The sequence below is a fragment of the Triticum urartu genome, chromosome 5 (genome assembly GCF_003073215.2).
Source record: "Triticum urartu cultivar G1812 chromosome 5, Tu2.1, whole genome shotgun sequence".
Taxonomy (NCBI): domain Eukaryota; kingdom Viridiplantae; phylum Streptophyta; class Magnoliopsida; order Poales; family Poaceae; genus Triticum; species Triticum urartu.
Genome location: NC_053026.1, coordinates 386,396,009 through 386,407,963, shown reverse-complemented (window position 1 = coordinate 386,407,963; position 11,955 = coordinate 386,396,009). Strand labels below are relative to the sequence as shown.

Below are 11,955 nucleotides of genomic sequence, written 5' to 3'. Positions count from 1 at the left end.
TTGATGGGTTTTGCAATGAGTTTGGAGGTTTAGGCTCATTAGGGTGTGTGCTTAGAGACGTTCGGGGCGCCTTTATAGCAGGTCCTGTGATTTTACGCCCCCATGCAGTTAGTGTTATTTTTTAGAGGCATTATCCATCAAGCATGGGTGGTCATGAATCTTCGTAAATGTTGTTGGTTCTAATACTCCAATACAAGCAAAGTTGGACATGGAGGTGATTGACGCTTGTTCTAAATGCGATCAAAGGTGGGATGAAGTTGTTGTTGTCTATGTCGTGTGCATGGAGACGCTTGATATCATCAGGAAGATCTGGTTCAGGCATTGCCTAACAGAGAGAAATTTTATGGCTTATGAAATAGATAACTCATGCTATCTTAATAAAGCTGTATGTAATTGTAATTGAGTCGATGAACCTTTTCCGTTCTTTTGAAATCTCTCATAGATGATGTAATTGTTATTTGCAGCTACTAGGGCTAGTCATGATCGTGGGACCTACTCTCCGGCGCCCTATGCGCCTGTTATCGTTACTGGCGCCTACACACCACACGTAGCGGGATGGCCCAACAAACGTGACGAGGAGAAAAAAGTTTATCTGCTTGTACTGCTTAAAACGACACGAAATTCTTTGTGGGAGAAGCAGGATTCGATCTCTCCCTGGCAACGTGTGTAGACTGCGCTACTAAAATGTCACATAATTCTTTTTGGGAGAAGCAGGATTCGATATCTGTCCGCCAACGTCCGTAGCTGGGACAATAAACTATGCTAACTGATTTTTCTGTCCATTTTTTAAGGAAAATAGTAGTTGACCCTTTTTTTAGTACAACATTAACATGTAGAATATATACCCAGTCTATTATACGTATTATTGTATGATAAAAATGAAAAAATAACACACAATAAAAGAAAAGAACTTGAAGAAAGTTAATATATTTGAAAATGTCCATACAAATTGAGAAAATTTCATTGTTTGAAAAAAGTTCATGGATTTTCAAAAAAAATTGCGAATTTGAAAAAAGATCATCGATTTTCAAAAAATAGTCCATGGATTTGAAAATTTCATTGATTTTAAAAAATAATAAGTTCACTAATTTGAAAGAAAAGTACAGCATTTTTGAGAAAAAGTTTGCACAAATTTTCAAAAGCTAATTGAATTCGGAAAGTTCACGTAAGTTTGAGGAAAAACTTCACATATTTGAAAAAGGTCTATTTTGAAAAAAAAAGTTCATCAATTTAGAAAAGGAGCTCATAGATTCTGGAAAAAAGCTCATCGAATTTTAAAAAAACCATTAATTTCGAAAAAACATTCTCATACTTGAAAAATGTTAATCAAATTTAGGAAAAAGTCCATCAAATTTTGGAAAATGTTCATCGATATTGAAAAAAGATCCTGCATTTTGAAATACATAAAGAAAGTGAAGAAAAGGAAAAGAATAAACAAAAGAAAAGAAAAAAGAAACAAAACCAGCCCAAGAAAAAACTGTATCAAAAAAAGAAAGGATAAAGATGGACGAGAGGCTTCCCACGAACTGAAGAAAGACTAAAAGAAAAAACAGAAGGAAGTAATCATAAGCATTTAGAGGTTGTAGTGGTTAATGGGTTGTTTGTGAAAGAAGAGATCTCGAGTTTGATTTTGTCGCCTACTTCATTTTTTAAATTTTAAAAATACAAGAAAAAAGGTACATGGCTGGCCCATGCATCATCAATGGAGGTGGGTGGGAGGGGGGGGGGGCGCCCGTTTTGCACGGATTGCTTTAACCGGCGCAACGTGCACCGAATAGGATTTGCCCATGACCGTCTTCACTAAAATGATGGAACCACCCGCTTTCAAATGGAAAAGGTAGAAAACCAAGAAGGCCCACATTACCAAAGGCCTAATTGGAGTGTGCGGCTATAAGGTCTCGCATTAAGGAGCATCGGCCCAGTTTCTAGTTTTGGGCCGACCCAACTTGCTAGTTAGTTTATTTTTTCTTTTACATTTCTTCGTTCATTCTTTTTTTTACTTCTATTCATATTACAAAAACCTCCAAATACATATACTTGAAAAATAATTTGACTTAAAAATAAATTGTGAACCATAAATTTGAAACACGTTAACACAGTGTAAAACCATCGTAGCATCATTTAATAAAATGATAGCTTCCAAAGAAAACGTTTTTGACATTTAGAAAATGTTAACACATTTGAAATAATGTATGTACCACTCTAGAAAAAAATTATACATTGAAAAAAGTTTTCATGTAATTCAAAAAATGTATACCATTCAAAAGATGTATGTTACTTTTAATAGAATGTCCACGCGTTTCAAAAATCTGTTGGTGATATTTAAAAAGAATCTGTTTACAATGTAAAAAAATGTTTCATAGCATTTTAAAAATGTTTCAGCATGTGTTTGAGGGATTGTTTAATACATATTTGAAAAAAATGTACAAAGCAAGTGTTTGTAAAATGTTAATCATGTAGTTGAAAAATGTTAAACGTATATAGTCCTTTTAATATGTGTACTAAATATATACAATGTGTATGAAAAAGGTAAACATCAAAACATATATTTGAAAAATATTTTTCATGTATTTGGAAAATGTTTAACCTATATAAAAACTGTTCCGTTATGCAAAAAAAGTATAATGTATATATAAAAATTAGACATGTATTGGAAAAAGAAAAGGAACTGAAGAAAGACACAAAGGAAAATGAAGAAAAAATGAAAAGAAAAAAAGAAAAAACTGAAGAAAACCAATGTAAAAGAGTGAAAAAACCGATAAAAAGACCATAGAAAAGAGAAACATCTGCACATCTACGTTATTAGGCCGGCCCAATAACCCCGTGCCGTTGTCGATACGTATTAGTAATCAGTACAGGCTTGCCTACGTAAAAGAAATCAACACTTCTTTTAGAAATAAAAAAAATCAATACGTGTGATACATAGCTCTCGTGAGATTGGAACTGATTAAGACATATTATAAAAAAACTAAAACTCGACCCATGGGGGAGAGAAATCCCAAAGGAATAATATTGTAAGGTTGAGAAAAGGTCCCAAACGTCGCTTGCACAACACAAGTATAGAGAATGAGCCTTATTTTTGTGAGAACCAGGATTTAAACCCTGGTTGATAGCCCCATTCCAGAAGGTTTTTACCATTAGAACTGATTAAGACATATTATCTAGTGGGCTTTGATTTTTTTTTTGCGGGGGAAAGGGGATTGTATTACTTAAATTGGTGCATCATCCTTACAAAGCCTGATAACATCGTCTGTACCCCCTCGCAACCAAATTACTGTACGAGGTGTACATCGCCCATATGCAGCTAAACAATGGCTAGCTTTTTTTGTGTTCTACTAATGCGCATAATCACAATCTCCCTTTCATTTTGTATTAACTCCTTGATCTCCTTGACAACGGTCATTAACCTTGATCGGTCTGGCGTCTTTGCTTGTACCATCATTACCGCTTCTGCACAGTCCATCTCAAGCTAGATAGGGCAGTTCGTCCGATGCAGAGCTAAGGCAAGACCCTCTTTGCATGCTTGCAATTCAGCTTCTAGTGCATTATCACATGTAAAGAGCTGCCTGCATGCTGTAAATATGATCTCCCCATTGGAGTCCCGGAGAATCATACCACAACCAGCGGAGCCGTTGGAGGCGAGGTAACTTTCGTCCGTGTTAAGCTTTGCCCAGCCCTCAGGCGGACGCACCCAGCGCAACACTTCTCCCTTACTTGCACTTTCATGTCCCTGATGCTTTGGGTCAGCTCGTCCACTGTCCACCATGAGAACCATCTTGCCTTTGACCTGATCGTCCCGTGGGAACTGCTGGATGCAGAGCAACGAATTTATATAGCTAGTAAGAAACCGACGGGAAGCTTCATTAGGAGGAGGCGCCTTATCATGAGTAATCTCATTTCGAACATGCCATATGCGCCAAAGAACCATCAGCAGCACCATGCGGGAGACTTCTGGCAGCTTGTCTAATACGCCGAACAGCCATTCAGGCCCCGTATTGCGCACCGTCTCGACGTCTGGGATAGGCCAATCAGTTGCCATGGCTCGCCATAGTTCCTTCGCATGTGGACATCTGCACATAGCATTGTCTCCATCCTCGCGTTCCATACCACACAAAGGGCACAGATCATTAGGTTCCAAAGTTCGAGAGAATTTATTAGCCCAAGTGGCGAGTGAATTTGTGACCAGACGCCAAGCAAACACGCGTACCTTAGGGGGAGCAGGGCACCCCCATATAGTCTTACAAATGGCGCGGCGACCATCCGGTGCCCTGCTCGAGGCGCTTATCGATGGACGCTCGCGCTCGTCCATGGCAAAGCGATATGCTGACCGGACTGAGAAGACACCGGATTTCTCCGGGGCCCAGGCAATGACATCATCAGGGACACGTGGGGACATCCTGATGCGCGTGATGGCGTCAATGTCGACTGGCAGGAAGTGTTGTTGAAGGAGGTCCAGCCACCATGCTCCATTGGCATCCATCAGGTCCGCGACACGACGTAACCGGCAAGTCCCTTGGGGCGTAATGAGCTGACCCGACGGCTCCCGGGGCAACCACCGGTCCCTCCAGATGCGGATTTGCGTACCACTGCCCACCCGCCAAATCAACCCCTTTTTCAGGAGCTCTAATCCATACTGGATCGCTTGCCATGTTACCGAAGCGTTTCCTGAGAAGACCGTGTCCTCCAATCGCCCCTCCGGATAATATCGAGCTTTTAATACCTGTGCACAAAGACTGTCAGGTTTAGTCAAAAGTCGCCAAGCTTGTCGCGCTAGCAAAGCTTGGTTGAACACCCTGAAGTCGCGGAATCCCAAACCACCACTAAGTTTATGCTTCTGGATTTTTGGCCACGCCCGCCAATGAGTTTTTCGCTTGCCTTTAGATGATCCCCACCAAAAGTTACGGACCATCCTATTAAGATCATCACATACGGACATAGGCGACTTAAATACCCCCATCATATAGGTGGGAATGGCCTACGCAATTGCTTTTATCATCGTTTCCTTTCCTGCCGGAGATAAGGTATCACCCCCACGCAATAATTCTTTTGGTTAACCGAGCTTGCAAGTTCTGGCATTTGCCTTTTGACGTCCTCCCGTCTGGTGTCGGCAAACCCAAATATTTCTCTTCAAAAGTGGATACTTGAACATGCAATGTTGCACGCACCTCTTCCTGAACTATTTCTGGACATGCTTTGCCAAACATTAGACTGCATTTGGCAGAATTAATAAGCTGGCCCGTGGCTCCTTCATATTCCATGATAATGGAGCGAACTTCGTCCGCTTGCTGTGTTTCCGCCTTGAAGAAAAGCAATGTATCATCGGCAAACAAGAGATGAGAAATACCGGGAGCCCGCCGACATACCTTCAGGGATGTAAATTTTCCTTCCTCTTCTCCATCCTTCAACAAGGCAGAAAGTCCATCGGCAATAAACAGGAACAAGAACGGGGAGAGAGGGTCACCTTGCCGTAGCCCGCGCGACGGTGCAAACGAAGCCAAGAGGGTGCCATTAAATTTGACAGTGTATCTAACCGAGGTGACACAAGTCATAATCCAGTTCACCCATCGGTCAACGAAACCCAACTTTTGCATTGTCCGCTTCAAGAAAACCCAATCAACTCGATCATATGCCTTTGAGAGGTCCAGCTTATAGGCACAAAAACTCTTAGCTGGATCCTTCTCTTGCTGGATACGATGTATGCACTCAAATGCAATCAGTACATTATCTGTTATCATTCTTCCTGGTACAAAGGCGCTTTGCTCTGGTGATATAATGTCATCAAGGATTGGCCTCAATCTATTAACCAAGCACTTGGACACCACCTTATATATAAGGTTGCATAAGCTTGTAGGTCTAAAATCAGTAAGTTTTACAGGGTTGTCAACTTTTGGGATAAGCACAATAGCAGTATTGTTCACCCCTTCTGACATCACCCCCGACTGGAAAAACTCTTTTACACCAGCAATAACTTGATCTTTCATTATGGCCCAGTTCCTCTGGAACATACGCGCCGGAAAACCATCTGGTCCAGGTGCTTTGAGAGGGCCTATCTAGAAGAGCACATCAGCAATCTCCTTACTAGAAAAATCTGCACACAGGCTAACATTCATGTTATCAGTAACGCGAGCTTTGATAAGATCAATAACATGGTCTGCACTAAGCGTCGGATCAGCTGTAAACAGACTTGTGAAGTAATCCGTCACCATGCCTGCCATAGTGGCGCTGTCCTGCTGCATCACACCACTATCATCCACAAGTAATTTAATTTTGTTTTTACGCGCACACCAAACTGCCTTACGGTGGAAGAATGTTTCGGTCGCCCTCCCGCAGCCAGTCAATCCGAGAGCGCTGCATCCATATCATCTCTTCCCTGTAAAGAAGCTCATTCATGCGGTCAGTAGCTTCTCTAATGGTCCTTTGATCGGCATTCATAGCCATTAGTTCCTCGAGACGAGTGGGCTTTGATTTGAAGTCTAGTATAAACGAGAAGGTGTTTGGAGCTCTGTTGGAAAAGGCAGTGCCTAGGAGGCGCTTAGGCACGCCTAGGCGCTAGGCAATGGCCAAACGCCTCGCCTAGGGCATAAATGAAGGTCTAGGCAGGGCAAGCAAGGAATTACCTACCCAAGCAGGAAATCATGCCACATACTACACTGATATGCCAAACGGGTTATATTCCAACGGTAGTAGACGGTAAATAACTTATTTATATGCCTTATACTAATATCAACACCCATATAATAATCGCAAATACACTACGAGTAAAAACTATATTACCGCCTAAGCCGCGCCTAGGGTGCTTAGGCACCGCCTAGGCACTAGGCGAAGGCAACCGCCTCGCTTACGCCTACTGCTTTTTCCAACCTTACTTTGGAGCCCTCCAAAACTAAGAACGATAGAAAGGGTATGGTCTTGAGACGCGGCTAATTTGCACCCAGGCTCAAATGTGTGTGGACATGAACAGTAAAATCTCAAAAAAGATTTTTTTTTCGTGTAATAATTAAGATGCTCCTGTGTGTGATGTCCGTATTTTTTTGGGTGAAGTTTGGACATTTGTGAAGCTCATGGAAAAATGACAAATTTCGGTTTTTGAGAAACATTTCAAAAAAAAACTTCTTAAATGTTATAATTGTTGGAAATATGAGAAAATTAATACGAGATTTAATCCGAATAAACAGAAAATAAATCATGATAGCAATTACAGAGATTAAACTAATCATGCGAACTAACATAGTAGAAGGACATATCACATTTAGGTCACATACTAGAAACATGAATTCTACCACGATCTCGAACAAGAAAGATAGAATCACATACGATGCAGCAGGAACAGCACTGCCGACGTTGACGTTGTCGCCCATGTCGTCGAGGATGAGGTTGCCGAGGTCGGGGAAGAAGTCGTCGTTCGCGAAGTCATCGCTGCCAGCAGTCGCGCGAGTGCACTCCCCAAAAAGCTGATCGCCCCTCTCCGTACAGGATTACGAGAGTCGGGGTTCCGGAGGCCTGCTATCCCTTCTCCCGGTGCACGCAGAAAGGAGGGATGAAGAAGACTTGCTTGGCGGCGCAATGATATGGAACGGTGGTGCGAAACCATATGAAGCGGCGGCGGCTAGGGTAGACGTCTGCCTGACTATATAGTGCGGGCCGGGTAGGTCGTGGGAATAAACCCCACGTCCGAGTCGTCACGATCCAAAAGAATCGGAAACCTGTTCAGTAATTAACGCGTACGTTAATTATTAATTAATGACTCATTAATTTTTCCGAGCAACAAAAATATAGACAACGTGCATAGCTCTGTCCTCAGCTCAATCCCACAACCCGCGGCGCGTCGTGAGGAGGCGTGGCGAGGCGAGCAAGGAGGAGGAACGCGTGTGTATGTCTCATTTTCTCATGCTCATACAAGTAGTAGAAGTGCTCACATTATAAGGAGGTGCAAGTCTCTCTCCACTTTCATGGGGGACTAAACTCTAATCTCACTCACTCCACTCACATGTGTGTATGAATGGGTCCAAAGAATTTCAAAATTTTAGTGGGCTTTGGGTCAAAGGCCTACTAGCAAAATTCTAACAATAATACCTGTGCAATGTATTCTGTTTGTTTGGATTGGTATTTCTATATGTGCAACAAGTTCTATGGTACTACCTCATTTGTGCCAAATTTTGACCATAAATTTAACTAACAAAATGTTCATGCATGTTATAAAAAATTATATCATTGAAAACTATGTTCAATTATGAATCCAAAGATTTAATTTTTGTTGAGATTCACTAAGATTTCATAAGTTAAATATTTGGTCAAAATTAAGCACAAATTATAAAAAGGGCTAATAAACAAGGACAGACGTAGTAGTAAAAATTAAATACTTCTATTTCATGGTTCACTTCAAGCCTTCAAGACAGACATTGGGAGCTGGTTTCCCCCTTCTCTGCCGGTCAGCCCTTTGATTGTTCGTGTAGTTTTAGGTCGTCGATTTAAGGAATTAAATATGTATGATATGTCATGAAAAGTATATCATTAGATTTCTACACGAATGTAGTTTCTAAATATATATTTTTTATCACATATAATATATATTTAAATAGTTAAAATGTTGATCTAGAATTACGCGAATGACTTATTTACTGAGACGAAGGTAGTATTAAGGATGATCGCAAGTAATCAAGAGGAACTTTGCTATCTCACTGGCTCGCTTGTAGGAGTAGTTTCTTATTCTTCCGCTGTCTTCTCGAATATATTTTTTAAGTTTGTGCCGCTTGAGACTGAAATCGAATTTAAGAAAATCGCCGGTGCTGGGAGCAGGATGATAAAATAAGAAAGCCGCGGGGCACTTCCGTGGTTCATCTCCTCTCCTCCACCAAACCTTATCTCGCTGCCTGCACCGACGACTTGGAGCGGCCGCGCTCCGTGATCCAAGCACCCGAAGCGCCGGCGCAGCTCCCCTCGATGGCCGGCGACGAGCCCCCAACGGCGACGGTCGAGGCCCCGACGACGGAGGCGGCGTGCCAGGACCTGGTGGAGATCCTGGAGGAGGGATCGGGCCGGCTGGACATGGGCCGGTACGTGGACCACGTCCGCGACCTGTCGGCGGGCGCCATCGCCACCTTCGAGGGCACCACGCGGGACCACTTCGACGGGAGGCGCGTGGTGGAGCTCCGCTACGAGGCGTACGGGGCCATGGCGCGGCGCCGCCTCGAGGCCATCCTCCGCGAGGCCCGCGCCGCGCACGCGCTGTGCCGGCTGGCCGTGGCGCACCGCCTCGGGACCGTCCCCGCCGGCGAGGCCAGCGTGTTCGTGGCGGCCTCGGCCGTGCACCGCGCCGACGCCATGGACGCGTGCCGCTACGTGATCGACGAGATCAAGGCCTCCGTGCCCATCTGGAAGAAGGAGGTGTACGACGACGGCGAGGTCTGGAAGGAGAACCGCGAGTTCCTCGACCGCACCGACGCCGAGAAGAAGGGCAAGCCGGCCGCTGCCGCCGGCCGCGGCGGCGGCGGGTGCTGCGGCAGCAAGGTGAGGGTCAGCTGATGAGTGGCGGCCGCCGGATCGCGATCACGTGGACGTGCCTTTTTTTTCCCCTTGTGTTACGAGAGATTTTAGTGGAAGAGAAAGGTGAAGTTCGAATCCAATAATATCTTCACATTTTGTTACACTGCTGAATGCAAATTCTGTGAGAAAAACAATGTATGCAGTTCGAATACATACTCACGTTGCAGCAAATCATGTGGTGTGGCAGTATGAGATTTACTCCTCGTACACTCATTTTTGTGTAGAGAAATTCACACCATGCGTCAGAACCGATATGCTGCTGCCTAAAAATATGTTGTGAATCAACATAACATCAGAACAGATTAGAATTATCTTGTCTCTCCCCGCAAAGAAAAAAGAATTATGTTGTCTCGGCTGAAGAACAGAAATCAGATAGCGGCTGATTTGATAGCACCGAGCCAAGATGTCAAATTTCGAACCAGAGCAAACAAACCAAGCGAATTACCTGAAGTATCAAGACGGTAACATCTCTTGTCTCTTATACACAGTCAAACATGGGCTTTACGAACTAGTCCCTCCGTTCTGATTTATTCGTCGTGTCGTGGTTTTAGTTCAAATTTGAACTAAAACCACGACGAGTAAATCAGAACGGAGAGAGTACTACTAATACTTATTACATTGTACATCACTTTTTCTTTTCAAAAGTAAGCAGGATCATCAAACCAACATAAAGATTGATGCCTCGTTTCACACTGACTGCAAATTTGGCGCCCGTCAGTCCGTCTCAGATTGTGATCAACAGAGACCTTGGCAGACTCCTTGGCCAATTGAGAGCAATCTTCATAGACTGCTACCATAGGACACCACTGCAGGAATGCCCCCGTCTCATCACTCGGATCACCTAAGCAATCTGAGCCGTCGACCAGCCTACTGTGCGCCCCGTAGATAGAGCGAGATTAACATTCCCATGTGCCCTTTGAATCTGCTCACCATGTGCCATTTGCCAACATTCCCATCAAATATACCAACATGTCACGCTAACATTTTCTTGCAGCCACGACTGATCAAGAACCGGCGACCACCGCATCATCGGCAAAGCACATGAGAAGCTTGAGCACCACAGGGCCCGATCTGTCCACATTAAAGGCTTTTTTGATCAAATTTTCCACGCCAAGGGTTGTCACACATCTACTGTGTCACGTTTGAGAAAGAATGTCCTAATAAAGTAAGGCCGAGAAGCCAACACCAAAGTGGCTGTAGTTTAGTGGTGAGAATTCCACGTTGTGGCCGTGGAGACCTGGGCTCGAATCCCAGCAGCCACACTTCATTTTTTTTTCTTCTCGCGAAACAGAGGCTGACGACACGACTTGCATGAACGGATTTTTTTTTTCTTTTAGCAAGAGCAGCAATCGTGTCGGTGACAGCTTCGGTACGTGCACGTTTTTTTTTCAAAACGGAGGCAAAAGATTTACCTCATCCATTAAATAAGAGGAGAATAGAGTTTAGAGTTTTATAAGCGTCCTTACAACACGGCATGGCAATTACTCTCGTACAACAAACCCCCCTAGTTTCTTAGCCCCTGCCGTAACCCATAATTTTGCCTCAAGCACGATATTTTGGAGCAGAATAGGCACGGTGACAGCTTCGGTACGTGCACGTTCAAAACAACGTTCTTGAAGGAATACATCCGTGCGGCCGTGCCCAGGCAGCATCTGCAAGTGCGGCGACGCTCGGCCTTGCGTTCCCCGTATCTTCACCCGGTGTCGATCGTACTACCTTGCACCATCTCACTCTGACTTCGTCTCCAGCACACTGCACACAATCAACTTGTGTTCCCTTTCATCTGCAACCCGATCTCCAGAGGACGATCTGTCGCCTCGCCCCAAGGTCGTGTTGCTCACATGCAAATAATTCCAGGCACCCTCCCTACATCTGCTTCCAGCTTCGTGTCACCCTCCCTACATCTGCTTCCAGCTTCAGATCTTTCTGATGATCAACCTTGTCGGTCGTGTAAAAGGACGCCGATGGTTTTTACTGAAATCGGCTCGATCTTGGGTTAGGTGTATCTGACGGCTAATCTCTGTCGAACGTGCACCTCGCATTCCACTTGTACTAGTATTTTCCTTGGTCTGCACCTCTGTGCCCGGATCCATAGATGATCTCAGTCTGTCAGAGCCTGATGCCGTATTGCTCACATGCGATTGATTCCAGACTGTGCAGTACGCACTCTGATAGCGAGGATGATTTTCATTTGTACTAGTAAAACAGAAGGCCGGCCGGCATAATATACACAGTAATTAGACCGAGCTCTCGGCTGCTGGCTGGCAACATCATTTTTTTTTAAAACAAGGCAAAAGATTTACTATTTTCATTGATTAAGAGAGAAGAGAGAAGGTTTGCACTTATGCCCGCAACGCGGGGAAGAAAACGGAAAGTCCTTTCTCAGCCCGAGCTCAAATGAGCTCGGGTGAA

General features: G+C 44.0%; 1 protein-coding gene and 1 non-coding gene across 2 annotated transcripts; both read left to right on the top strand.

The window, feature by feature from the left end:
* The first annotated feature begins 6,204 nt into the window (after positions 1-6,204).
* On the top strand, positions 6,205-9,714 carry LOC125507048 (molybdopterin synthase catalytic subunit). The gene is made up of 2 exons (XM_048671747.1): positions 6,205-6,256; positions 8,774-9,714. Exons 1-2 carry the CDS (start codon positions 6,205-6,207, stop codon positions 9,520-9,522), a joined length of 801 nt encoding a protein of 266 aa, XP_048527704.1. The 3' UTR covers positions 9,523-9,714.
* Positions 9,715-10,733: 1,019 nt separating this feature from the next.
* TRNAH-GUG lies at positions 10,734-10,805 on the top strand. The gene has a single exon. It is a non-coding gene; the product is annotated as a tRNA-His (tRNA).
* Positions 10,806-11,955: the final 1,150 nt, after the last annotated feature.

Coding starts and splice junctions, on each gene's coding strand:
- LOC125507048 (XM_048671747.1), top strand. CDS start 6,205: ATGCCTGCCATAGTGGCGCTGTCCTGCTGCATCACACCACTATCATCC. Junction 6,257..8,773: donor CACACCACTATCATCCACAA/GTAATTTAATTT, acceptor ATCGAATTTAAG/AAAATCGCCGGTGCTGGGAG.